This window comes from Lycium barbarum, chromosome 3, assembly GCF_019175385.1.
Source record: "Lycium barbarum isolate Lr01 chromosome 3, ASM1917538v2, whole genome shotgun sequence".
Classification (NCBI taxonomy): Eukaryota; Viridiplantae; Streptophyta; class Magnoliopsida; order Solanales; family Solanaceae; genus Lycium; species Lycium barbarum.
The window spans coordinates 16,430,879-16,456,387 of NC_083339.1; the positions used below are offsets into that span (position 1 = coordinate 16,430,879).

At 37.1% G+C, this 25,509-nt stretch overlaps 1 protein-coding gene and 1 long non-coding RNA gene across 2 annotated transcripts; one reads left to right on the top strand and one right to left on the bottom strand.

Annotated features, from left to right (window-relative positions):
• The first annotated feature begins 6,730 nt into the window (after positions 1–6,730).
• LOC132633771 (uncharacterized) lies at positions 6,731–9,015 on the top strand. Its single transcript, XR_009579799.1, has 2 exons — positions 6,731–8,165; positions 8,762–9,015. It is a non-coding gene; the product is annotated as an uncharacterized LOC132633771 (long non-coding RNA).
• A 6,499-nt stretch (positions 9,016–15,514) lies between these two features.
• On the bottom strand, positions 15,515–17,972 carry LOC132630542 (uncharacterized). Its single transcript, XM_060346115.1, has 2 exons — positions 16,007–17,972; positions 15,515–15,674 (listed from the first exon to the last, which is right to left on the bottom strand). Exons 1-2 carry the CDS (start codon positions 17,127–17,129, stop codon positions 15,640–15,642), a joined length of 1,158 nt encoding a protein of 385 aa, XP_060202098.1. The 5' UTR covers positions 17,130–17,972; the 3' UTR covers positions 15,515–15,639.
• Between the last annotated feature and the right edge of the window lie 7,537 nt (positions 17,973–25,509).

Below are 25,509 nucleotides of genomic sequence, written 5' to 3' on the forward strand. Positions count from 1 at the left end.
ACAATTAAAACATAACTTCTTCATGAACAAAAAATAAAATTATATGATAATTCTGATACATAGGACTTATGACCAATGACAAGTGAAAATGTACAATTCCGCTATGTGTTTTTTTAAAAACAATTAAGTGATATTCACCCTCACGACGTTCTCAAATAATAAATATCCAATACAACGACTTGTTATATGAATTACACCCAATCTTCTATTTCTATAGATGAAAAACTATTAAGTATCATTATTTTGTTAAACAATTATGAGGGTGAATGATTTTAATTAAGGAATTTAAAATATAATTTGTGTAAGAACTGTTAGGCGAGCCCTGGGCGTTGGGCGTTAGGCGTGTTTAGGACGTACGGTTGGGCACTTAGGGCGTAAGCCTCATAGGAACTAAGCCCCGCACGTTAGCCCCAGGGCATTTTACCACTGCCCTGTCCCGAGGCGAGCCTCGGGGCGAGTCCTGACAATGCCTTTTAAAACACCACTATCCACACACTTTGATGATACACATGTATGCTTAGTGGCATACAACCAATCAATTACAAGCCTGGTAGTTTCTTTACCAGTCAGATGGTCAAAATCCTCTCCATTCAGTTAGCTCCTTAGGTCGTCTTAAAAAATCTTCCATTTTAACCAAATCCTGGACTATTCTGCCTCAGGAAAAATGAGTGCTTTGTCCATTATAACCGATGGACTAATACAGTTTCCCTTTTGAGATTCTCTGGTTGACTCGTGGGGACCATCAAAAGTGTTTCTTTTACAAAAAACTAAAATTACGATCCATTTTAGCCCACGCATGGTCTACGCTACAAATGTCAAAACATTCAAAAATCTCCATTCGTTATTTATTCAGACGCTACCAGTCTCCATCCACCCTCCCGTGGAGAATTAGTTTCAGTTGTGAACTACGCAGACCTGATTCTTGTTACAACAAGATATGTAGGAAATCCTACATAAAGGTACATTCTTCCACTATTTCAAACTACGGACTGTCAAAACGGATCTGGGTTTTGTCTTTGAATTAGTCAAAATCCTCGAATTTTCATTCACGAACATTTTGAATCAAGTACCCTAAGGACAAGAAACTGAGGCAACTTGTTCAGAATGTTCAACAACTTTGTTGAAACTCCGAAACGACCCAGTCAAAGAAGCAACTCCTTTCACGGAATAAAAAAAAAGGGACACACCTTATTTTACGTCCCTAAATTGGATACTTAGCCCTCGACTCTCTCAACACTTCTTCTAGGATTTATATTCCTGTCACCACTAGTCTATCATCACACTGTCAATGGGATCAACATGAATCAATCATTATCCCGTTAACGAAAGTTTTTGCGAGCGCAAGGAAAAGAAAGCTACAGGGCGACGAGCCTCAAGTCTGTAAGGACAAGAAAGCTACAAGGCAACAAGCCTCAAGTCAGCAAGGACAAGAAAACTACAAGGTGACAAGCCTCAAATCAACAAGGACAAGAAAGCTATAAGGCGACGAACCTCAAATCAACGTCAAGAACTAAGCCAGCATGCAAAAGAGGGATGCATAACTCCCTAACAAAGACAAAAATTATGTCGGCCCCATCCATGCCAGAAGACGCATAGGGTGCTCGCCTTTCAAAAATCGTATCTTTTCCGAATCACATGCTTAAGAACACAAGTGTCTAGTGCAAATTTAGTTCAACACTACGACAATTTCAATCCTCTTTCTTTCAGAGATCAAGGTGACAACGCCCTCAATGCAATGTGGAAACTATGTCCATGTAAAGTCTTACTTATGAGTGTGTCACCGGCCACATTTATAATTAAGTGGTTACAAGCCTCTTTTCCCTATGCTCGAATGTGGAACACCACGTGTCTCTATATTCGGCTTAAGTCTTTGGGGTACATATGGGCAACACAAATCCGCCCGAACCGATCACAACTCATGGATTTTTGAAATCATTCTGATTCGCAAACACTATCCCAGTCTCAAAAACATAATTTGACACTGGGCAAAAGAGTCATTTTTTACCTCGCTACATGAACTACGCAGTGACCTGACTCCCAAGATGGGATACATAGGCAGTCCTTATAGGACTTGGTCACATCTTTAGGAAAAACACCATTTCCCCTATCCGAACTACGTTCGACCTTATTCCTGCTGCGACAGGATACATAGGTGCTTTCGAGCCCGGTCGTCTCGAAAGAAAACCCAAGAAACCCTTAAAGAACCTCCGAGACACGAATCCTGGGAGGAAGTAGCAAAGTCAGAATGCGAGAAGCAACGCAAGAGTCAACCAACGTCAACCCTACCTTTAAGAAAGTTGACAAGAGAAGAAGATCGACGCATATTGCACACTGGGGAGAATATTTTAGAGGACCTCAAAATTCTTTCACAACAACTCGGCACAAGAGTTAGCCAACACGAACCCTTAACTAGAGCAGAATTTTTGAGAGAGGGTCTCAAAATTCCAATTCAAGATTCGACACAAGAGATCGTCGACACAACCTAGACCGGGGCGACTTGGTATCCAATCAAATCTCTCAGATGTCTAAAGTGCTTCTAACAAACCTCTCCCCTTTTTTTCATGTAATCTGAACAAAGTAGGGACGCACCTTACGTGACATCCCAAAATCAGCTATTTTAGCCTCTACCATTCGAAATAATTCCTCAACGCGTAGCGATTTACGAAATGACATTGTCAAAAGCGCCCATCAAGACAAAGGAACGCCGCCAAGCATCAAGTCTCTCGATCAAACTGAAGAGACGCTCGATTTGCTAGACGAAATGGAAATCAAGTTTTCAACAAGGACCAGAGACATCAAACAAATCCCATCAGACAGCACAATCCGAGTCTACGCCAAGTCACCGATGACTTTCGTTGACCATAAGTTGGGACAACTCGCTCCACGTCAGCAAGTATCGTAGAAATAATAAACCATGTCAAACACATGGTTCTAGATATCTCCATTTATTTTTATCCTTAAGTAGAATATCTACTATTTTCTCGAAAGTAGGATAACTTGTCTGCCCGAAATTGAGATATTTGTTATTTACCCGCAAGTGGGATATGTACTTTTAACACACTTGCTCATCCACCTTAAAAAATGATGAATATGTGCTAGTCCACCTTAGAAAGGGATGGATACGTGCTCATCCACCTTAGAAAGGGACATACACACCTCAACAACAAACAAACGGTGCTCAACGGTCTCGTATATGCCATTAAAGCTCATTTAAGATTATTTTTTACTAAAGTTGCTGGCAAAGTGAGGAGTAACTACTAACCGCTTCCTTTGAGTAAAGATTTTAAGGTAGTTGTCGTATGTTCAAAGGCGTCAGTGTTATGGCTGCATGGACAGGTCGTTAGATGAAGACAATGGCGGTCTAAATCTTCAAGAGATAGCATTTGTCCACTCACATCATCGAGGGATCATAAACCATATAGAACACAGGGTTTTCAGTGTTTCAATTTATCGTTTACCCGCAAATAGGATCTATTACTTATTTTCCCGGGGGTGGGATTTATTATCTATTTAACCAACAAAGTGGGACGCTAATCACTACAGTGAAACGCTACCCGGTAACACAGAACGCTTGTCACAATAGTGAGACGCTAACCGATAAAGTGGGACGCTAGTCACTAGAGTGAAATTCTACCCGGTAACACGGAACGCTAGTCACCATAGTGAGACACTAACCGGTAAATGGGATGCTAGTCACTAGAGTGAAATGCTACCCGATAACACGGAACACTAGTCACTATAGTAAGACGCTAACCGATAAATTAGAACGTTAATCACCAAGGTGAAACGCTAGCCAGCAAATGGGACGCTAATTGCCAAAGTGAGATACAACGTAATGATGATAAAACAATTAGTTAAATTATTTTATTGCTCCTTTCAAAATCGACTTGCTCATCTTTAAGGCTTTACAACTACTACGCTGCATTTTTCTACTGACCAGTTCATTTTAGATTTTCCAGTAGCTTTAAACAACCGAGAGGTGAACTTTTCGAAAAACCGTGAAGATAACGGCGCCAGAACATCGGGGTAATTAGAGTAAGACTTGAGGGCATCAGGGTGACGACCCATCTCAATAGCCAGAATGGCCATATTAATGGACAAAATGCCATAAGGGCGGCACAGTCTAGCCAGAAGGGTCATATCAAAGGGCAAAGCGCTACAAGGACGGCGCAGTCTAGCCAAAAAGGCCACAGAAGAACAAAATGCCATAAGGGCGGCACAGTCTAGCCAGAAGGGACATATTAAAGGACAAAGCACCACAGTGGCGAAATAATCAAACCAAAGAGGGCTATAAAGGACAAAAATGGCACATCTGACCAAGAGGAACACAAGACGGATGGACGACAGAAAATACATCCGACCCAGAGAGATGAATAGCACAAGGAAAAAATGAGAAACATGCCCGACTAAGAGGTTCAACAAATGAAAGAAAGGCGCATTGGATTGAAGGAACTAGCTGCCTAAAAGGGTCACAAGATGGATGAATGACAGAGACACCACTAACCAAAGGGGAATAAGAGGGATAAATGACTAAGGCGCAGTGGACTAAAAGGGTCACAAAGAATTAATGACAAGGATACATTCGACCAAAAGGGTCAGGACAATGAGCACAAAGATACATCCGACCAAAAAGGTCAGGACAATGAGCGTAAAAATACATCCGACCAAAAGGGTCAACAAAACAAATGAATGGTAAAGAAGTATTGGACCAAAAGGGTCAATAAAACAAATGAACGAGAAAAGATATATCTGACCACAAGGGTCATTCAACAAATAAACAAGAAAAAACATATCTGACCACAAGGGCCATACAAACAATGAACAAAAAAGACCTATCTGAACACAAGGGTCACACAAAGAGCGAATGGAAAAGGCATATCAGGCCAAAAGGGTTACAATGAATGAGCGTAAAGACATATTCAACCAAAAGGGTCATGACAAAGACAAAGGGGCATATCCGGTCACGAGGGTCACAACCCATACTACGGACGAAAGAAAGATCATCCAGTCGCAAGGGCCATATTTGTCATCTGCATGCCGAAAGGGCCATTCAAACAAACATTCCAAAAGGGTCATTCATACAAATAGCTAAAAGGGTCATTCATACAAACTGCCACAAGGGCCATTCATACAAATTGCCAAAAGGGTCATTCATACAAATAGCCACAAGGGCCATTCATACAAACTGCCACAAGGGCCATCTGCAATGCTGTCAACCCATGGAAACAGGTATAGAGCCTCTAGAAAGTGCAGGTCGGCTGAACCAGATCCAGACTCATGCGGAGCAACGTGGAACTCTTTCTCAACAGCGAACTGGGGCACATTATAGAAGAGAGAAGCAGACTCTTTGGGCGAGAGTTGAGGATCACTTTTCATCACCATTCAAACTATACCCCTGTAGAAGGCATGTAGGTATTTTTTTGTGTCAAAACCACCCTGTTAAGAAGACAAGAGTTGTTATGTTTGAGTTTCGCGCCCAGTATCTACATTGGGGAATCATCAATCTTTTTTAAAATTGAGGTGACGACATACTTAAAGTATACGAAATTATGTCCGTGCAAGGAATTACAAGTGTGAAGCATGCCAAATTCATAACTTAGAAATTGCAAGCCTCTCAAACCAAAGGTTACTTCTGCATAAGGAATATCTTTTTCTACCGATCGAGTCGAACTACATACAACCTGATTCCCGAGGGTAAGGATATGTAGGCGAACTTACTGTTAGAGCTCAGTCATAATCCAAACTCCCCCTAATTAAGTCCTAAGTTCAAGTCTGATAAATTCGACACTGGGACAACTTCGAAAGTTTTCAAAAATTTGAGTCAAACTACAAGTGGCCTGAATTCTCATACAGCCTGAGATATGTAAGAAACCCAGAGACCAGGGTCTGGCCATAATTTTCAAAACTGCATGCGCTTTTAACTTAAGAGATGAGTTGATTTGGTCGAACAGAATTCGGATTTGTCAAATTTCTTTGCTCAGGGACGGCTCTATCATCCCCGAACAATGAAAGGGCTGTTGTTGACACCCAATTTTTGCTCTCCAAAAATTTGAATTAATAGTCAATCTTCTTGAATCACAAACAAAGTAAAAGAATTTCTCAAAAAATCAAAAAAACTTTCCAAAACAACATTTGGTGATATTTGCCATTTCATTGGAATATTACACTAATATATATGTTATATATATTTTACATACAACTTTAAGTATAGATTATGTTGATTTTATCAATTCGAAAATCAATTTGCACAGGGTTTTAATTAAATACCCATTGTAATTGCCAATTAAGGTCATTCATGACTTGAATACTATAATTAAACTCTTTTTCAATTAATTATTTTACTTTGTTAAAGTCAAGAAGCTTAATTAGTTAATTAGATAATTAATTCATCTTAATTTTACTTCAATTTGGCTGGATTTCAAAGACTTGGCTGTGATTTAATTCAACTTAAGCTGAGTTGGTTAGTTTTCACAAAGATGCTACAATTGAAATACAAAGGGAAATTTTAGCAACTCAAATTTAGCCAATTCTACATCTCAAAATTAGTCCCTCCTTTCCCCAGTCAATTCATGCACACATGTTTTGGCTGCTCACACGTTTAATGTTGTTTTCTGTAGAGGATAAGAAATGTGTTTGTTGGTTTCTAGTTAAAGGGATAAAAGATAATTTAATCAAAAAGTCAGTGTATGTCCTTGTATTGTCTAGCATGCTTAGTTTTGAACTAGTCTATCTCTCTCTTCTTAACAATAAGTTTGAACCCATGCTAAGCATTCTTGGACCTACTTTGTTTATCTGTTTTACCTTCTAAGTGTGTTAAGAGTATTCCAAATTCTATGTGATTTCACCATGAACCAAGATTGTTCTTTACTAGTTTGGTTTGAATCTTTTTCTGGTTTGTTGTTATCTTACTGGTTGAACGCTAAGGCAAACATAGGGATTTTTTTAGCCCTCCTTCGATAGCCTGCCATGCCCGGTGTTCGAGAAACCTTTTGATCTTGTGCGGCATCGGAAACACTGCTGGTGATAGCCCCCTTTGCTATCTTATCTTTTTAATTTGATGCTTAGTCTAATGTTCTTGAGCAGCCTTTAAGTTTGTTTTCTCTTTAAAGCACTGAAGTGTTTTGATGTCTTTGTTCCTTAATAATTACTTCAAATGATTGATTACTTAGTATTCCTTTAAGTTATTGTCGAAAGATATGAAATTATTGATACTCATCCTTCACCCTTCTCTTTTCTTTGTATGACTTGGGGAACTTTCAAATCCCAAATGCCCTTGAGTTGCTGCTAAACTTCAAATGAAGTGGTTGCTGTTTGCTGTTGGGTTTTTTTGAGCAACATTTAGAGTTAATTTGCTGATACACATCCTAATACCTTTGTTGTTATATGGAGCTGCTGTATTTGTGAGCTGTTATACCTCCTAAGCTGCTCAATTTGAGGGGCTGGTAGCAATGCTTTGACGTACATTTGCTTATAAACTCTCTGCTGCAAATCAATACTATTCCTGAGTGCTATATAGCAAACTATTGTTGTTATTTTCCCCGAGAAACAAATGCAGCACCTTGCGACTTATTGGCCTGCTAATGCCTTGATCAAATTGCTGAGCTTTGAGGCCTATTTTGCTACTGATACTCTTATGGGATTACCGTTACTTTGCTGCTACTAGCTGCACTTGTTGTTGCTACTTATTCTTCCTAAATTGCTGCACTTTGGGCCAAAATGTTACTGCTCTTTTAGGCTGAAAGATGTGGCACCTTGAGATAATATTGAGGGCAAATAGCTTCCATTGTTGCTGCTACCTGTTGCTATGACTAGATTTGTTGCACATTAATTGTTAAGGCCAGGTGTTCCTGCCTTTGATGCACTTTGAGACTCATATGTTGATGCATTCTTGAAAGCCAAACGTTGCACTTGCAACATTTTGATGAGTTATTCATACTACTTTGAATAATCTGATAACCTATCTCATCTTGATGTCTTGTATGAGCTGCTGTTTTGAGCTACTGCCTATTTCAAAAAGGAGCATATGTTATATGTGATGAAATGGCTGCTGCTATATGTTCTTGATGAAAACAGATTGCTACACTCGATCAATTTACTGATTTGAACAGATGCTACGCTTGGGCCGATGAGAACATTTAATTTCAGGTCATGCTTCATCCGGAAAGGTTATCCCTCTTTTTAAGCAATGATTGATCTCATAGTATAATAATAAAGTAGGATCCAACATGCGTTTGGCAAGACGACTAGAATGATTGACGAGTCACTAGTTTGCCACCACAACATGTTCCGGAGTCCTTTTCCCTAGATTACAAAGAAACATGAGTCTGAGCCTAACACCTTCCCCAGGAAAACCCTTACCTAGAACTCTGGATTATGAAGGATTTTCATTGTATTTGAACAAACCCTTCACTACTACTTTTTCTAATTTCCTAAAAATTAGGTGGCGACTCTTTTCCAAAACAAAGTCCGAAAGAGCACCAACAAACTCGTAGTAGCTTTTCCAAGCGCTAACCCCGCTTTCGAAAATGCGAACCGTAACAGTTGTGTGCTTGTTAATTACTTACCTAGACACTTAATGGATTCGAGGACTAGTGCTTTTCCCTAGGCTATGACTGTAGACTACTGAAATCTATTGTGATTCATATTACTGCAAGTCTTACGTGAATGTGTTTAATGACGATATTTGACTGCTTACATGCCTATTTATTGATTTCTTTCTTCATATATGTGAAATAATTGTTGTACTCTTTTCTGAATGTAGAGTTCGTAGCAGGTTCCTCCTCCACACCTCGTGAGTGATCCCGAGGATTAGCTTGTACAGTTTCCAAGATGAGCATTGAATGGATCTTGCTGCCCAGAGACTCCACTATATTACTTGTCTTATTCCCTATTCAAAGACAGTATCATTATTCTAGACTTATATTATTCAGACTTGTATTACTAGCTCTTGTACGATTCAGATAAGATCCCGAGGGATTATGTATTAGTATTCCGCTTTAGTAATTATTTATATTATGAGACTGTTTATTCCTCTTATTTATTTTACTTATGTTGGAATGGATGTTGGATAAGGGAAGGGTTCGCCCACCAGGGGGTTTGTATGAGTGCCTGCTCGACCTACGAGTTGGGCCGTGCCATGGACTATATGCATACATGACAAAATAAAGCTTGACACGTGGCATGATGGGAATGGAACATATGGCAATTGGAGTTAAAATGTTGCTTAGTTATTTTGTTTGGTCGGAACAAGAAGTCCCGAATAAACCCGGAGCAACCTTTCCAGACTAGTTGCTTCAGGCCATTTATGAAAGATAAACGTTATATGACCAGTCCAAATTCGTAGCAAACGTTACACTTTAGAATTAAAGTTGCATTTGTTGTCTTTTATTACTCATTTGTAGAATTAATCTGCAGCTCAATGTTGATGATATCTTACAGTCATTTTTACAATCCAGTCCTTATAATTTGAATATTTTCACTATTCTTTTGCTCCGGATCAGACTTATTTATCAAAGGCTAAGTCGTGCAAGTGCTCCACCAGAGGAAAACTTATCAAAGAATTAGCTCTTAGGATCATACAAGTTGAGGCTCAATTATTCCATTTCTGCTTTATATTGGCTTATTAACTTGATTTTCTTACTTGTTATTAGCTGTTTATTCATTATTTATAACAAATCAATTCATTTATCCTTTAAACCATAAACAAATTTAATTGTACTCTTTTTAGGATAAACAGGGTTTATTCAATTTACAGTGTGCTTTAAGGATCCCATTTTCTCACTTAATATTTTCAAATGGTCCAATTAAGACCTTTTATCAAACACATTATAGACATTCTTTCCGCTACAAGATTCACTGTTTGAAGCAACAAATATGGTGTAAGAAGGAAGAAGAAGTTGTTTTAATGCTGCCACTTATTCTCTAGAAAGAATTTGCTCATCAACTTAACTTTCTTCTTCCTTGCGATCTTCTGTCATAGTTGTACCTCGTAAGTGAATTGATTTTTCCTTGTTCGATGATTCTTGTATTTTTTCTCTCTTGAGTGAATTCTATTCATGGTAAGATAATCTCTTTCCAACCAGAACCAAAATCTAGCAATATTTTCGGTAGTTGGCAATCATTGGTAAGTCAATTGGGTCTTAACCATGATTTAGGGGTTATTTTAATTAAATTAATATAAACCCTTTGTATCATTAAATGGACAGATGTCATAAAACTACCAATGTACTGGACCAAATGGATGGATGATGTATTGGATGATGTACTGGGGGGACATGGCTCCCCTCTAGTAGAAGATCTGTCCAGTTTCTCTAATGCTACGCTAAATGTTTTAATTTTTTAATGGACCAGATTCATTTTGCGGAGCCAATCTATATATATAATAAAGCTATGCATAGAAGAGGTGATGTGACACCTCTCTATGATCAGCATTAGTATTTGTCTTTTTTGTCATTTTTTTGGCCTTTTACCTCATTTTTTCTGATTAAAAATTAAAATTAACTAAAGATGACGGAGCAACTACATTACATAACCTTAATGATTGCCTTAATCAAAATTCAAAAGTCACGCCTTTCTGGTTTAACTTTTTGCTTCTGTTTACCTCTTCATTTTCATTCATTAGACGTTTTTAAAAGGCCACACATTAAATTCCCATAAAAGTTAAAATTAAAGTTGTCCATTTGATTTCCCATTGTTGCCGTTTGCAGTGGAGTACTGTTTGTATTTGTCATACTAATGTGTTGTCATTTGCTTTCTCTAAGAATTTCCAATGGCAGACATTTATTATTAGTAAGCAACATAATAATATTGCATTAATTACTGTATTAATGTTGCAAAACTCTTTCATTACTATAAATATTAAACATTAGGGTGAATATTGATCCAACAATCAGCATGCATGTGAAACGAAAAGGTTCTATAAAATTTTGAAAACAAGACGAGATTAGGATGTGATTCAGAAAAAGCTTTAGAAGAATACCCATACAGGAATTACAGGCTATAACAAATAGGTATTTACGAATCTTTTCATTTTAAGAAAACTATCTGCTCTTTCTTTTCCGTTTTTAGGTGGTTGTTGAAAAAATTGCTGAAACTAATTGAAATAAAATGCGAATGTATTTCGGTTGGTGAATTAATCTTATCCTTTTTAATATACAATTATTGTGCTTGATTTCTAAGGAAAAGACTAAACTGCTTTTGGAGTTACACTATTAATTTATTTGACAAAAGGAAGTTGTGAAAGAGTGGATATAATTTTGAATTCAAAGATATAATTTTGAATTCAAACATTAAAATAGATTGTTTAGCACGAAGAAATGACATACTACAATGTACATATGCATAAAAAAAATATAATTTGTATAAGCCGTAGACGACAAAAAAGGAAGGAAATGGGGAGAAAAAGATTAAGAAATATCCTCACAAAAGTGCTATATGTTTCAATACTAAATAGACTGTTCTGCATGAATTTCAGTGAGAAATGACGACAATAGTGATCTACTAATCAGGAATTAAGAATATTCTCATAAAAGTGTTGTAGGTTTCAATATTTAATTTTGGGATATCAATATGAGGTGAAGTGATGTAAATATTACATGTATTATAATTTTTATGATTTTCTATTTCTTAGTTTATTTTTATTGTCTAAAAAAGAAGAATGGCGTTAATTCAATTATATTATCTACAAGCTTAAGGAAGTAAAAGAACAGAAAATAGTAAATTAAAGAAAATAAATTGAAATTGAATTATCTTGAGGTGACTTGTCATATGTATAGTTTGTAAGCGATACATTGGATTAAGAATGTCGTGGAGAATTTGCCACCTGAACAATATTCTTTGAGTAGAGGAAGAAAAAAGGATTTGCAATATATGTAAGGCTTACATCACCACATTTTTATATCACCATTTTTTTCTTTTTTATTATTTGATATTAAGTTTTTACTTATTTAAGGTCATATGCTCCGATTTAAATAATTTTTTCAATAAATTATCTTCATTAAAAGAGCAATCAAAACAATAGTAGAATCGTATATGACCATCAAAAGTAGAATTATGTAGTGGGACTAATTAATATTTTTAAAAGAATAATAAGGCTAATTATGAACGTATTTTTTATTTGCTTTTTATTAGAAATTAAAGACAATACAGATTTAGAAATTTCCTTCCTTTTCTTGTGTATTCACTGTTGCCTGATACATGTATATATACCAGTAAAAGAAATAAAGGAACCTTCCTATACATTCCTATCATGTACACCTGTCTAAATATTATTAGCCTAGCTATAACAAACTTCTATAATTAATAAATGGAAAAAAGTAAATACAGCTAATAAAATCTATTTAGCTTCCATGTGTGAACTTTGGCCATCAAATATTTCTGTACAGTTTTAACAGCTGGACAGCCTTGATTCAAAGTTGATGAAGCTCATCCAATGGCTAAGAATAAATCCCAAATGAGTATTATAGGATTATTTTCAATCTAGGAAGCATCGAATGTTTTCAGACAAGTTCATCTTCTTTGGGCTTCTCTTTCCTCTTATTATCAATCCAGCAGAAATTATTATCATTTTTCATGGGCTGGGTTGATACCTCTCCTACATCCCCCCTCAAGTTGGAGGGAGGTGATGAAACAACCCCCAACTTGCCCAAAATCGAGTTATGATTTGGACCAGAAAGGGGTTTTGTAAAAATGTCGGCTAACTGAGCAATTGAAGGAACAAATTGAAGGGAAATGAGCCCAGCAAGATATTGTTGGCGTACAAAGTGACAATCCAAGTCGACATGCTTGGTACGCTCATGAAATACCGGATTTTTCGCAATATGTATTGCCGCTTGGCTATCGGAGTGAAGTGGTACAGGAAGTGAAGGTGGAACTGAAAGATCTGTGAGAAGACGGACTAGCCAAGTGATTTCAGCCACCACACGACGCATTGATCGATACTCGGCTTCTGCGGATGAAAGTGACACTAAAGACTGCTTTTTGGATTTCCACGACACTAGAGAACCACCCAATGTTATAAAATAGCCACTGACGGATCGACGAGAGTCGGGGCAAGCTCCCCAATCCGAGTCACAAAAAGCAAGAAGACGAAATGAAGGTTGTGAAGAGAGAAAAATGCCAAGTCCTGGGTTGAGTAAGAGATAACGAAGGCATCTGATAGCAGCATCAAAGTGAATTTTGCTAGGGGACTGCATAAATTGGCTCAACCTCTGAACGGCAAAAGAGAGATCTGGTCGCGTATGTGTGAGGAAGTTAAGTTTACCCAAAAGTCTCCGGTATACAGTTGGATCAGGCAATAAATCATCAGTATCTTGGTAAATTTTGGAACAAGGATCCAAGGGAGAGGAGACTGGTTTCATATTGAGACAATTGAATTCATTGAGCAACTCCAAGGTAAATTTACGTTGACTCAATATTATACCTTGTGGTTCCCTGATTATCTCCATACCTAAGAAAAAATGAGCATTCCCCAAATCCTTAATTCGAAATTCAGAATGAAGAAAAGCCTTAAGAGATGCCAATTCATCTGGATCATCCCCTGTAAGTAGGATGTCATCCACGTAGACTGCCAAAATGGAAAACCTGTCTGCTGATTGTTTGAAAAAGAGAGAATAGTCGTTGAGAGAATGAGAATACCCCTTAAAACTAAGAGCAGCAGTGAGTCTTGCATACCACTGTCGAGATGCTTGTCGAAGGCCATAGAGGGACTTTTTTAGTTTGCACACATAATTAGGATTAGGAGGAAACAAACCAGCAGGAAATTTCATATAAACCTCCTCTTGTAGATCACCATGTAAGAAAGCATTGTCAACATCTAATTGTGAAATACCCCAGTTTTTCTTAACTGCAATAGCTAATAAGCACCTTATTGTAGTCATTTTAACCACGGGGGAAAATGTCTCAGTAAAATCTATACCTTCTCTTTGTATGTCACCTCGAATAACCAATCGCGCTTTGAATCTTTCCATTGTACCATCCTGTTTGTATTTTACTTTATACACCCATTTACAAGGGAGAGCCATCCTATCTGGAGGTAACTCAACAACCTCCCATGTGTTGTTGGACTGCAAAGCTTGTAGTTCCTTGGACATTGCTTCTAGCCAAGCTGGATGTAAAGACGCTTGAGAAAATGATGTAGGTTCAGAAATGTAGGAAATTGATTTGAGAAGGGACTGATTAGAAAGTGAAAGCCCAGAAAAAGCTAGAATATGAGGTGAAAGAGTAGAAGTAAAACAATGAGAAGTTAAATCAGTAAGCTGGACAGAATTGCATATATAGTCCTGTAGATATTTAGGCCTGTGATGAGTCCTAGTAGATTGTCTAGGAGGGATTGATGATTCTATAACATGAGGGATGATAGAAGTAGGTGAAGATGGAATTGAAGGAGTAGGAACTGGTAAAGCTGATGTGTCTGAGATAATTTCTGAAGTCAGAGGAGTAGACGGAGATGATTGAGGGGAAGAAATTTGTGGAATTGGATCAAGGGGAGTTGGTTCTAGAATGGGAGTGGGTTGTAGAAGAATAGATTGTTCAGCAGGTGAGTCTGAGTGAGAAAAAACAGGTGGAGAAGCAGGTTGCGTAGGATATGGAAAAATTGTTTCATGGAATATAACATCTCTGGATGTAAAAATCTGATTGGTAGCTAAATTAAGTAACTTGTATCCCTTTTTTCCATATGGATAGCCCAAAAATACACATTTGACGGCTCTGGGATCTAATTTGGATCGATGAACTGGCAAAGTGGAAGCATAACATAGACACCCAAATGTCCTTAGATTGGAATAGGAAGGAGGCTGTCCAAATAAGATTTCATAAGGAGTTTTGAGTTTAAGAACTTTAGAAGGAAACCTATTAATTAAATAAGTTGCTGTTAGAAGACACTCACCCCAAAAAGAAATACGCAATTTAGATTGATATAGAAGTGCCCTGCATGTTTCCAATAAATGCCTGTGTTTCCTCTCAACAACCCCATTTTGTTGGGGAGAGGAAACACAACTCGTTTGATGAATAATCCCAATAGAAGAAAGATATTCAGAAGAAGAAGTGCTACTGCCTAGTTCTAAGGCATTATCAGACCTCATAATCTTGACTTTAGTGTTGAATTGCCTTTCAGTCATGGCAAAAAAATGTTTAAGAATATTGAATGCATTAGATTTAGTGCTAAGAAGAAAAGTCCATGTCCCCCTACTATAATCATCAACAATGGTAAGGAAGTATTTGAAACCATCATGAGTAGGAACTTTGTAAGGTCCCCAAGTATCCACATGAATTAAATCAAAAATGTGAGATGATGAAATGGAACTGGAAGGATAAGGTAATTTAACTTGTCTAGATTTAGCACAAATATCACAAGGTAAATCATTGAAATGTGAAAAAATAGACTGAATTGATGAAATATTCTTCATATTGGAAATAGGGATATGACCCAACCTAGAGTGCCATAAGCTTACATTGGAAATGACAGAAGCTGAAAACAAACTGGAAATAAAAGGACCACTAATAGTGGAATTGGAACTAGAAACAACTTTTGATTTATTACAAGATGAAACTCTAGGAAAACTATTGCTAATAGAAGCTGAAACTCTAGGCTTGACTGGAGAAGGTCTGACTGAATGGAATATGTAGACTCCTTGCTTTACTCTACCAAGGTGTATTGGCCTCTTCAGGGAAGGGGCCTGTAAAAATGCACCAGAAGAAGTAAAAGATAAGATAGAGTTAAATTGTGTACATAACTTGTGAATAGAAAGTAGATTGAATTTGAAACTGGGCACTAGTAGCACATTTTGCAGAATGAAACCTGGCATAAGATTAACAAAACCTGTCTTATGCACTGAAACCTTGAGAGAGTTAGGCAAGTTAACAAAAATAGGCGTAGGAAGAGTGGTGAGATTGAAGAGTAAAGAAAGATCTGAAGTCATGTGCTCAGAAGCACCTGAGTCCAGTATCCAAAATACTGAGTTTATAGAAATTAAAAGTGATGTAAGAGATAGAATAGTGGTAGTTATACCAGCTGTATTAGCAGCAGCAATGTCCTCAGTAACTTGAGCACCCTGAGTTCCATTTTTAGTATGTTGCAGTAGTTGATACAATGAGTGAAATTGATCTTGGGTCATAGGCTTGTTCCCATCTCCAGATGACTGACTAATTCCATCTACACTTGAAAATACTGCATTACTTCTTGCATGAGGAGGAAACTTCTTGCTTCTAGTAAATTTGAAATCAGCAGGAAAGCCTATGAGTCTATAGCAATTTTTTTCTGTGTGATTTGGTTTCTTGCAATGATTGCAGAACAGCAGAGGTTTATATGGATCATACTTATCCCTTTTTTCATAATTGAATTTTTGACCTTCATACTGTTGTTTTGCAGCAAAGAAAGCAGTCTCTCCTTGATGAGAAGAACCTGGATGTTGAAAAACTTGCACCTCTCTTTGTTTCTCATCCCTAATGAGAAGAGAATAAGCATGATTAACTGATGGTAAAGGAGAAAGCATCAGCAAGCTGCTTCTGGGACCTGAATATGCATCATTCAGACCCATAAGAAATTGAATCAGCCTTGCATCCTGTTGTGACTTGAGGGTTTTACTCTTCCCTCCACAAGAACATTCACAGGTACAATGTTGACATATGTCTAAGCTGTCAAGCTCATCCCAAAGTCTCTTAAGCTTAGTATAATAACCTGCAATGTCAGAGTTTCCTTGTGCTAATTCACTGATCTCCTTCTGCAGTTGATAGAGTTGGGGGCCATTGCTTTGACCAAACCTCTCTTCAAGATCAGTCCATATTTCCTTAGCAGTCTTAGAGTAAAGCACGCTCTCTGCTATTTCTTTTGAGAGGGAGTTTAAGATCCATGATATAACCATATTATTGCACCTTGTCCATGATTTGAAAGTCTCATCAGTGACAGCAGGTTGAGTGATGGTACCATCTATGAATCCGACTTTGTTTTTGGCTGACAAAGCAATAAGGACCCCTCTTCTCCAACCCCCGTATCCTTTCCCATTGAAGACAGAACTCACCAAGCACATACCTGGTGAGTCTGAAGGATGGATGTAAAGAGGGTGTGAAGAATCAACGAGGGTGCCTGAAGACTGAGTACCAGCAACCACAACAGTTTCATTGTTATCACTCATTGTAGTTGATTGAAAATTTTATGAATGACAGAGAATGGAAGAAGGAATGATTGAAGGTTTTAGCCCTAGGCTTTGATACCATATTAGAAATTAAAGACAATACAGATTTAGAAATTTCCTTCCTTTTCTTGTGTATTCATTGTTGCCTGATACATGTATATATACCAGTAAAAGAAATAAAGGAACCTTCCTATACATTCCTATCATGTACACCTGTCTAAATATTATTAGCCTAGCTATAACAAACTTCTATAATTAATAAATGGAAAAAAGTAAATACAGCTAATAAAATCTATTTAGCTTCCACGTGTGAACTTTGGCCATCAAATATTTCTGTACAGTTTTAACAGCTGGACAGCCTTGATTCAAAGTTGATGAAGCTCATCCAATGGCTAAGAATAAATCCTAAATGAGTATTATAGGATTATTTTCAATCTAGGAAGCATCGAATGTTTTCAGACAAGTTCATCTTCTTTGGGCTTCTCTTTCCTCTTATTATCAATCCAGCAGAAATTATTATCATTTTTCATGGGCTGGGTTGATACCTCTCCTACACTTTTAGGACCGCGCGATGCACGGGCGAATACACTAGTAAGTAATATTGCTAGTTTATCCTCTCTCTCCTGTCTCTTGGTTGCCTTCCACTACTACGGTGCTACCAGAAACCCTTCACTAGCTACCAGATAAATCCAGAAAACAAAGCAAATAGCTACAATATTACCGGTGTAAACCAAATAATTGGAACGAATAGGGAGAATCTCAAAAGAAGCTGTTGAAACGGAGTGAGTAGCCTCAAGTGAAGAATATATTAATAAATACAACAAGAGAAAAGAAAAATCCCAAAAAAAAAAAAAAGATTATGTATTTAATGAGAAAGCCCTAACTTTTGCATCCAAGTGCATCAACCGTTTTTTTCCTTCTTTCCAATTTTCACGCACTTTCTGGGTTCTTCATTTGGAGTTTATATTGCAAAAGATGAAACTCCAACTTGAAAAATATTCTGTTCCGAAAAAGACAACAAAGCATTGTCGATCTCCATTTTCGCCAAAACTAAGCTTTAGAGCAGTTGAATGAATCCTCTTTGCCGGATTTTTGAAAATTTTTAACCAAAGTGCATCCTTTAGATTCTCTTCTTCTTATAAGGAGATTTGTCATGAAATGTGTTTTCTTTTGTGTGAAAATAGTGAGGGGAAAGATTGATATTGTGTTAGCAATCTGCATTTTCTTGTTCTACTTTTCGAAGAGATTGGATAGTTAAGGAAGGGGTTTACTTTCAACGAGAATGAAGGACGGAAGAGAGAGACAATTAGAAGGACACTTGTAACTCATTTAGGATAGCATCGGAGGAACTGAACAGATGGAGAGGAGCCAGATACAGAAGTCCTAACATGAACTTCTTCTTCACTTTGTGCGTTTTTCTTCTCTTGACAATAGAAAGAAAAACCTCTCTTTGAAAGAAAATATTCTCCTCTTCTCTGAGAAGAACTTCGAAAGAGATTCTTGATTGTTCGTTGAAGCATTCTGCTTCTCTATAATTTAGGTACGATCTTACACTATCATATAGTGAAACAAATAGTGGAGAATCTTGAGAGAACTATGTGTTCTTCTAGATTGATTGTTTCACTATCTGTAAGATTTAATATGACACAGTTCAGACGTTTCTTAAAAAACCAAAATCAAATTATGATTACCCACTTACCGCTCGCATTTTACAGAAATCGAACTTAAAAAAATCACAATCTTACCCATTAATTTAATATGATCATGATATATTACTTTTAAAATCAAAAATTGAAGTTTTCAATACCATAACCTACAGTATCATGAACACCCCTACCTCAGAGGAAGAAGCCTTTGACAATTCAGACCATGCATCTACTGATTTGGGTCGGCTAACTCTTTACTAGTTGAATAGAACCTTCGGCTTTCTTTACTAAACCTTCCGTCAATATGGGAGCGTCAAACTGGAAAATTGATTTGTCAAAGAAGAAAAGTTGCATTTGCTTGGTAACAAAGACACTTCCTTATTTTCATTCTATAAAACAAAGAACAAAATTCAAAAGATCAAAACCACCACATAAAATTCCTAAACATAAGTAAAGCAAAATCCAGGGAACCAAAGTTGTGAGATGGCAGAGGTGAAGTTGCTTGGTCTTTGGTATAGCCCTTATAGTAACAGAGTTGAATGGGCTCTCAAGATTAAGGGTGTCAAATATGTAGGAAATAAATCAAGAGTGGGAAACCTAAGTTGTTTAAGATTTAGTTTATTAATTCATGTCTAGTTAGGATTTATTTATCAAAATCCATATTAGAATATGTTTTTCTAGTCCTAGTCTATTTTGGTTTCTAGTATTATAAATAGGGATGCTATGTCACATATTTTAATTGTAGTGAGATTCAAGAGTTTTGAGTTATTAAGTAAAGCCTCCTACCTTCTTTCTTTAGTTTGATAAATTTATTCTATATAGTCATTGTTGAGTCTTTCACTTGTGTTTATATTATTCCTTTGAGTATTTTTATTTCCTTCAAATTGGTATCAGAGCCTGTGTGAGATCCGACCAAAGCCTCGTGTGAGATCCGACACATATAAAAGAATATGGATATTCCCTATTTACCAAATTGTCCCGTTTTTGTGTTTGATGGCAAAAATAATTTTGAGAGTTGGTATCAACAGATGAAGATTTTTTTCAATGTTGTTGGAATATGGTCCATTATTGATACAGGGTTCGTGAAAACCCCAGAAGGCACAACATTGACTGGTGAAGCAGCTAAAGATTTGGAGAAAAATAGACAATTGGATCATAAGGCACGTTTCTACCTTGACAGCAAGGTCGAATTGCATGTGTACAATAAATTTTTACATGCAAAGTCGGCAAAGGAGGCTTGAAAAATTTTGGTGAATTCACATCGAGGTTCCGCAGATGTAAGAAAAGTCAAATTGCAAGAGCTTAGAAGACAGTACGAGTTGGCCCAAATGAAACCTACAGAGTCTATCAAAGAATTCTTTACAAGAGTTATTAATATTGTCAACGATATGACGACTAATGGAGAAGCATTAGACCAAGTTAAAGTTGCTGAAAAAATATTGCGGTCCTTGAGTATAAAATTTCACACTAAGAAGATAGTTCTTGAGGCAACCAAAGATCTTAGTACTTTGACACTTGATGATTTAGAAGGTGAACTGGTGACATATGTGTTATATCCCGTATTTTTATACTTTGGGACAACCCGGATTAACTATGATAAGTTAGGGCCAAGACTATTCCGGGATTTGAAGTCGGGACTTTTGACCTTTGATTCTTATTTTGAGGCATAAGTGTGCATGAAATTTGTTGGCTTTGAACACTTAGAAAATTTGGGACCAAAGGTGTAAAATTGGAAATTTAAAAATCTTGCACAAATGGGGTCCTAGCCGTGTGGCTTTGGAAATGGTCCCACACATGTTGTGGCCAATTTTAATTGGTCCAACACACGTGTGGGCCATGGACACATGGTGAAATATTGTGGTAACTAAAAGCTGACTTTTAAGTCATCTTCTTACCATTTCAACACTTAGATAAAATATCAAGCCATTGGAGAACAACTCCCCCATAGCTCACGGCCAAGAGGAGAAAAACCCAACTTCATTCCTAGCCATCCAAAAATTATTTCTTTGGTTCGAATCAACTATTTTGAGGTCCCTAAGTAGCATGGAAGTGTTATTTGGGTCATTCAACTATTCGTTGTGGCCATTTGCAAACCCTAGCCTTCTTGTGGATTGAAGAAGAAAGGTGAGTTTTGATATTGTTTTATGGGTTATAAATGTTTTATGCATATTGTAGTATGTTAATATGGATGAAATCATGAAATATTGTATGTTGGAAGTGGGTTGTGTGATGGGTGTGCTAGCCGTGTAAATGGGTATTGTGATTGGGTTGTTGAATAAATTCCTTGTAGTATGTTAAATTGTTGTAGTGTGTAGGATGGCTAAGAATCATCAATATATGTATATGTGTAGTGATAGATGAATATGGGTCATGCTATATGCCAAAGAACACACTAATGTCGCTTAGCGTTTTAATGGTTGTTGTGATGACTTTTATGTTGGAAATGAGAGTTTAATGTCCCAAAATGATATGGTGAACTGTGCGGACTGATTTGAGGCTTATTGTGCGTTTGACGTAATTTGTATATCCATGAAAATGATATCGTTATATTGTGAATTGTCGATACAAATCATGAATTGAAAATGAGGAATGTGTTAAAAAGGGGTTGTTCTCGGTTGGGGACTGTTTTCGGCCAAAGTGGGAAAAATTATTGGATTGTTGGAAATATTATGTGAATTGTGTAGGATGTTCTTGAATATTGTTGGTAAGGATTCGGGTTGGAAATTGAATGTATGAGCGATATTGTGGCTTGAATGTAAGCCGTTGAATTGAATGTTGTCGAATGGTGTAGAAGAGAGTTATTAATGTAATATGGCCTTTCGGATTGGTTGTTGGAGTTTCTAGGTTGGTTATTGTTGTTGTTGTTGTTGATTTTGGACGAGTTAAATTCTCGGGTTGGCCTATTTACAGGGGAAATGCTGCCGAATTTCCTGTAGAATTTTCGTGTTGGTTTGGAATAAATTGCTTAAGTGCCTATAACTAATGTGTGATATTCATTGGCATATTTGTAGACCTTGGGGAGCCCGAGGCGTAGATTGGGATTAATTTTAGATTGGCTAACTTAGAGTGCGTACGAGGTATGTAAAGCCCAATCCTTCTTTCTTTTGGCATGCCTTAGTATTCAATAGGCTAGATTATAAGCCTTGAGGAAAATCCTAAGATTCGAAATTCGAGCATGTTATGATCCTTATATATACTCCTTGGCACTCTTATGTATGATTTGATGAAATATGAACCATTATGTCTTTGAAATAATCATTTTCCGAACTTTGCATAGAAAGGTTTCACTTTAAAGAATTTCGTAATTTTTGAATGTCATATCTTTTGCATAAAGGCTCGGATTGCTCCAATATTTTTATAGGAGTTTGCATGATGTATAATGAGTATGTTTTCCATAGGCGGGCCCGACTCGGGCAATACCCGTCCGTGGGTCCCGCGACTTTCCTTTATGTAATTCGGAGAATTTTTGGAAGAATTTGGTGTGACTATTATTTTGATTTTCAAGTATGATCATTTTATCTATGTTTGAGTTCATGATAATGATTTTATGCATATGACTACTCACGACTCTACTCGTGCATTCTGTTACATCTTTCGCCGAGTCCCGGGCCGGTTCTGTTGTCGTGCGCGCTTTGATGTACTCCGGAGTTATGCTGTGTTTATGATTTACCGAGCCATTCGTTAGATGGCCAGGTTCCACGTATATTTGGGGTTATGCTGTGTATGGCGTTATGCTGTGTTATGATATGTGACGGGGATACGGAGATTCGAAACCTTTCTGGTGTTATGCTGTGTTATGGCGCCATTGACGGGCGGGCGACCATATTTTTCTGTACCCTATGCATGACTTATATTTTGAAAATTAAACATTTTGATATATTGGATTTGTACTTATTTTCTGTACTACTATTTCGTTTATGCCTCAGATTTGTTTTTGTATCTTCTGCTTTGCATACTCAGTACATATTTCGTACTGACCCCCTTTCTTCGGGGGATGCGTTTCATGCCCGCAGGTACAGACGCACAGTTTGGTGATCCACCAGTTTAGGACACCCTCTTTTGCTGTTTGGAGTGCTCTTCTCATTCCAGAGCCTACATTTTGGTATATATGTTCGTTTGTTACATATGTATATATTTGTTCAGGGGTACGGCGGGGCCCTGTCCCGCCATATGTTTCGATTGGTCTGTTTAGAGGTCTGTAGACGTATTTGTGGGTGTGTGTGCCTACTTCTGTTCAGATGTGTTTGTATGATCCTATTCGCTATGGCAGCCTTGTCGGCGTGCATTCGTATATGTTTTGGGGCCGTTGAGCCATTTGATAGCCTTGTCGGCTTTTTATATATATATATATATATATATGTCTATGGTTGTGTTGAAATGCGTTTGAGACAGTTTGATATAATTTAAGGCAGCGTGTGACAATTGTGCCAGTATATGCTATTTGTATGTGATTCGGATTGGATAAGTATGTTTGGGTGCCCAATTCGGGCACTAGTCACAGCGTACGGGGTTGGGTCGTGACAATATGAGATGTCCCTGAATCAACAAACAACTGAAACAGTAGATGAGGCATTGCAAGCAAAGGTGAATCAACCTAAAGAAAAAGAAGAAACATCAAATCTGGCTGAAACAAATCAACGAGGTCACAATTTCAGAGGTAGAGGACGAGGTGGTAGAGGTGATTATCGAGGCCGTGGTAGAGGTAATTTTTCCTATCAACAAAGAAATGATAATAATTTCAGGATGGAACAACAAAGTAATCAAATTTTTCAAAGACGTGATAAATCAAATGTTCATTGTTATAATTGTGGAAAATATGGACATTATCAACGTGATTGTTGGTACAATGAATCTGAAAATAGGGAAGAACATACAAAGATGGCTGAAAATTATGGAGATAAACAAGAGACATTGTTGTTTTCTAGCTCCGCGACTGAAGAAAATAAAGGGAATGAATGGTTTATTGATTCTGGTTGTAGCAATCATATGTCTGAAAATAAGGAATTATTTGTTGATCTGGATGAATCATTTAAAGCTACAGTAAGACTTGGAAATAATGCAAAGGTGCCTGCTGTTGGAAGGGGGAAAATTCCAATTACTTCGAAAAATGGATCTTCTCATTTTATATCTGAGGTATATTATGTTCCGAGTCTTCATCACTATTTATTGAGTTTGGGGCAACTAACAGAAAAAGGTTATGATTTGCGTTTTAAGTACGGAATGGGAACTATCAGTGATGATAAAATAGGACTAATTGCAAGAATAAAGATTAATAATAGTCGTTTATGGCCTCTTTATCTCAATCGTGCTGATTTACCTTGCTTTAGTTCTGTGAATTGTGATGATACTTGGCTGTGGCATCTACGCTTTGGGCATCTGAATTTTAGGAGTTTGAATTTTCTTGCAAGAAAGAATTTGGTTGATGGTTCGCCTTCTATTGATTTTCCTGACAGAAGGTGTGAGTCTTGTATTTTGGGAAAGAAGTACAGAGAACCTTTTCAAAAAGGCAAAGCTTGGGGGCCGAATACACCATTGGAGTTAATCCACTCAGACTTGTGCTCAGTTGAAGTTCCTTCTAATGGAGGTAGTAAGTATTTTATTACTTTCATTGATGATTTCAGCCGAAAGACTTGGGTATATTCTCTGAAAAATAAATCTGATGCATGCGAAGTTTTTAAGAGTTTCAAGGCTTATGTAGAGAAGCAAAGTGGATATTTTATTAAGACATTGAGAAGTGATAGGGGAACTGAGTTTCTTGTGTGTGATAATTATTTGAAGAAGTATGGTATTAAGCATCAATTGACAGCTAGATATACTCCTCAACAAAATGGTGTGGCTGAAAGGAAAAATAGAACAGTGATGGATATGTGAGATCTATGATGCATTCCAAAAATATTCCTAAAGATTTTTGGGCAGAAGCTCTGTGCAATTTATGTTCTAAATAGGTGTCCTACTCGATCTAATTTTGGAAAAACTCCACAAGAAGTTTGGACAGGTAAGAAACCAAGTATTTCTCATCTAAAAGTATTTGGTTGTCTTGCTTATGCTCATGTTCCCGATGTTTTGAGAAAGAAATTGGATGATAAGGCAGAAAAGTGTATTTTCATTGGCTACAGTCATGAGACAAAGGGTTACAAATTATTTAATCCAGATACAGGAAAAATAATTATTAGTAGAGATGTTACCTTTGATGAGCAGAGTGCCTGGGATTGGTCAAAGAAGGATCCTAAACCTTCCACGTCTCAACCAATAATTCCAGTCATTGAGGAAGGAAGTTCTAGCAGACATCAAGAGGAACAACTAGCGCAACCTGCTCAAACAGAGACATCCAATCGCCCGCAAAGACATCACCATTTACCAGCCCGTTTGCAAGACTATGTTGTGGGTAATGATAATGATTTATCAGACGAAGATATTGTGATAGCACTGGTATTTTCTTGTGAACAGGATTAGAGTCAAGTTTAAATATCTATCTGGTCATTAGCTAAGTTTGAGTGTCTATCTTACAAAATATGTCAGTTTAAAGAGTTATTTAGGTATTAAGCCTAAAGTTAGATTATTTCTAAATATAAAAAAATGTCAATCTTTTTAGAACAGACTAAAAAGAAAAGGAAGATAATTGTTTTTTGGGAGAGAGAGTAAAACAATCAAATAAGGACGGACTCTTCAGCCACAACACATATTTTAAGTAAAAGTCTTCGGTCAATATGAGGACATTAAACTAGAAAATTAAC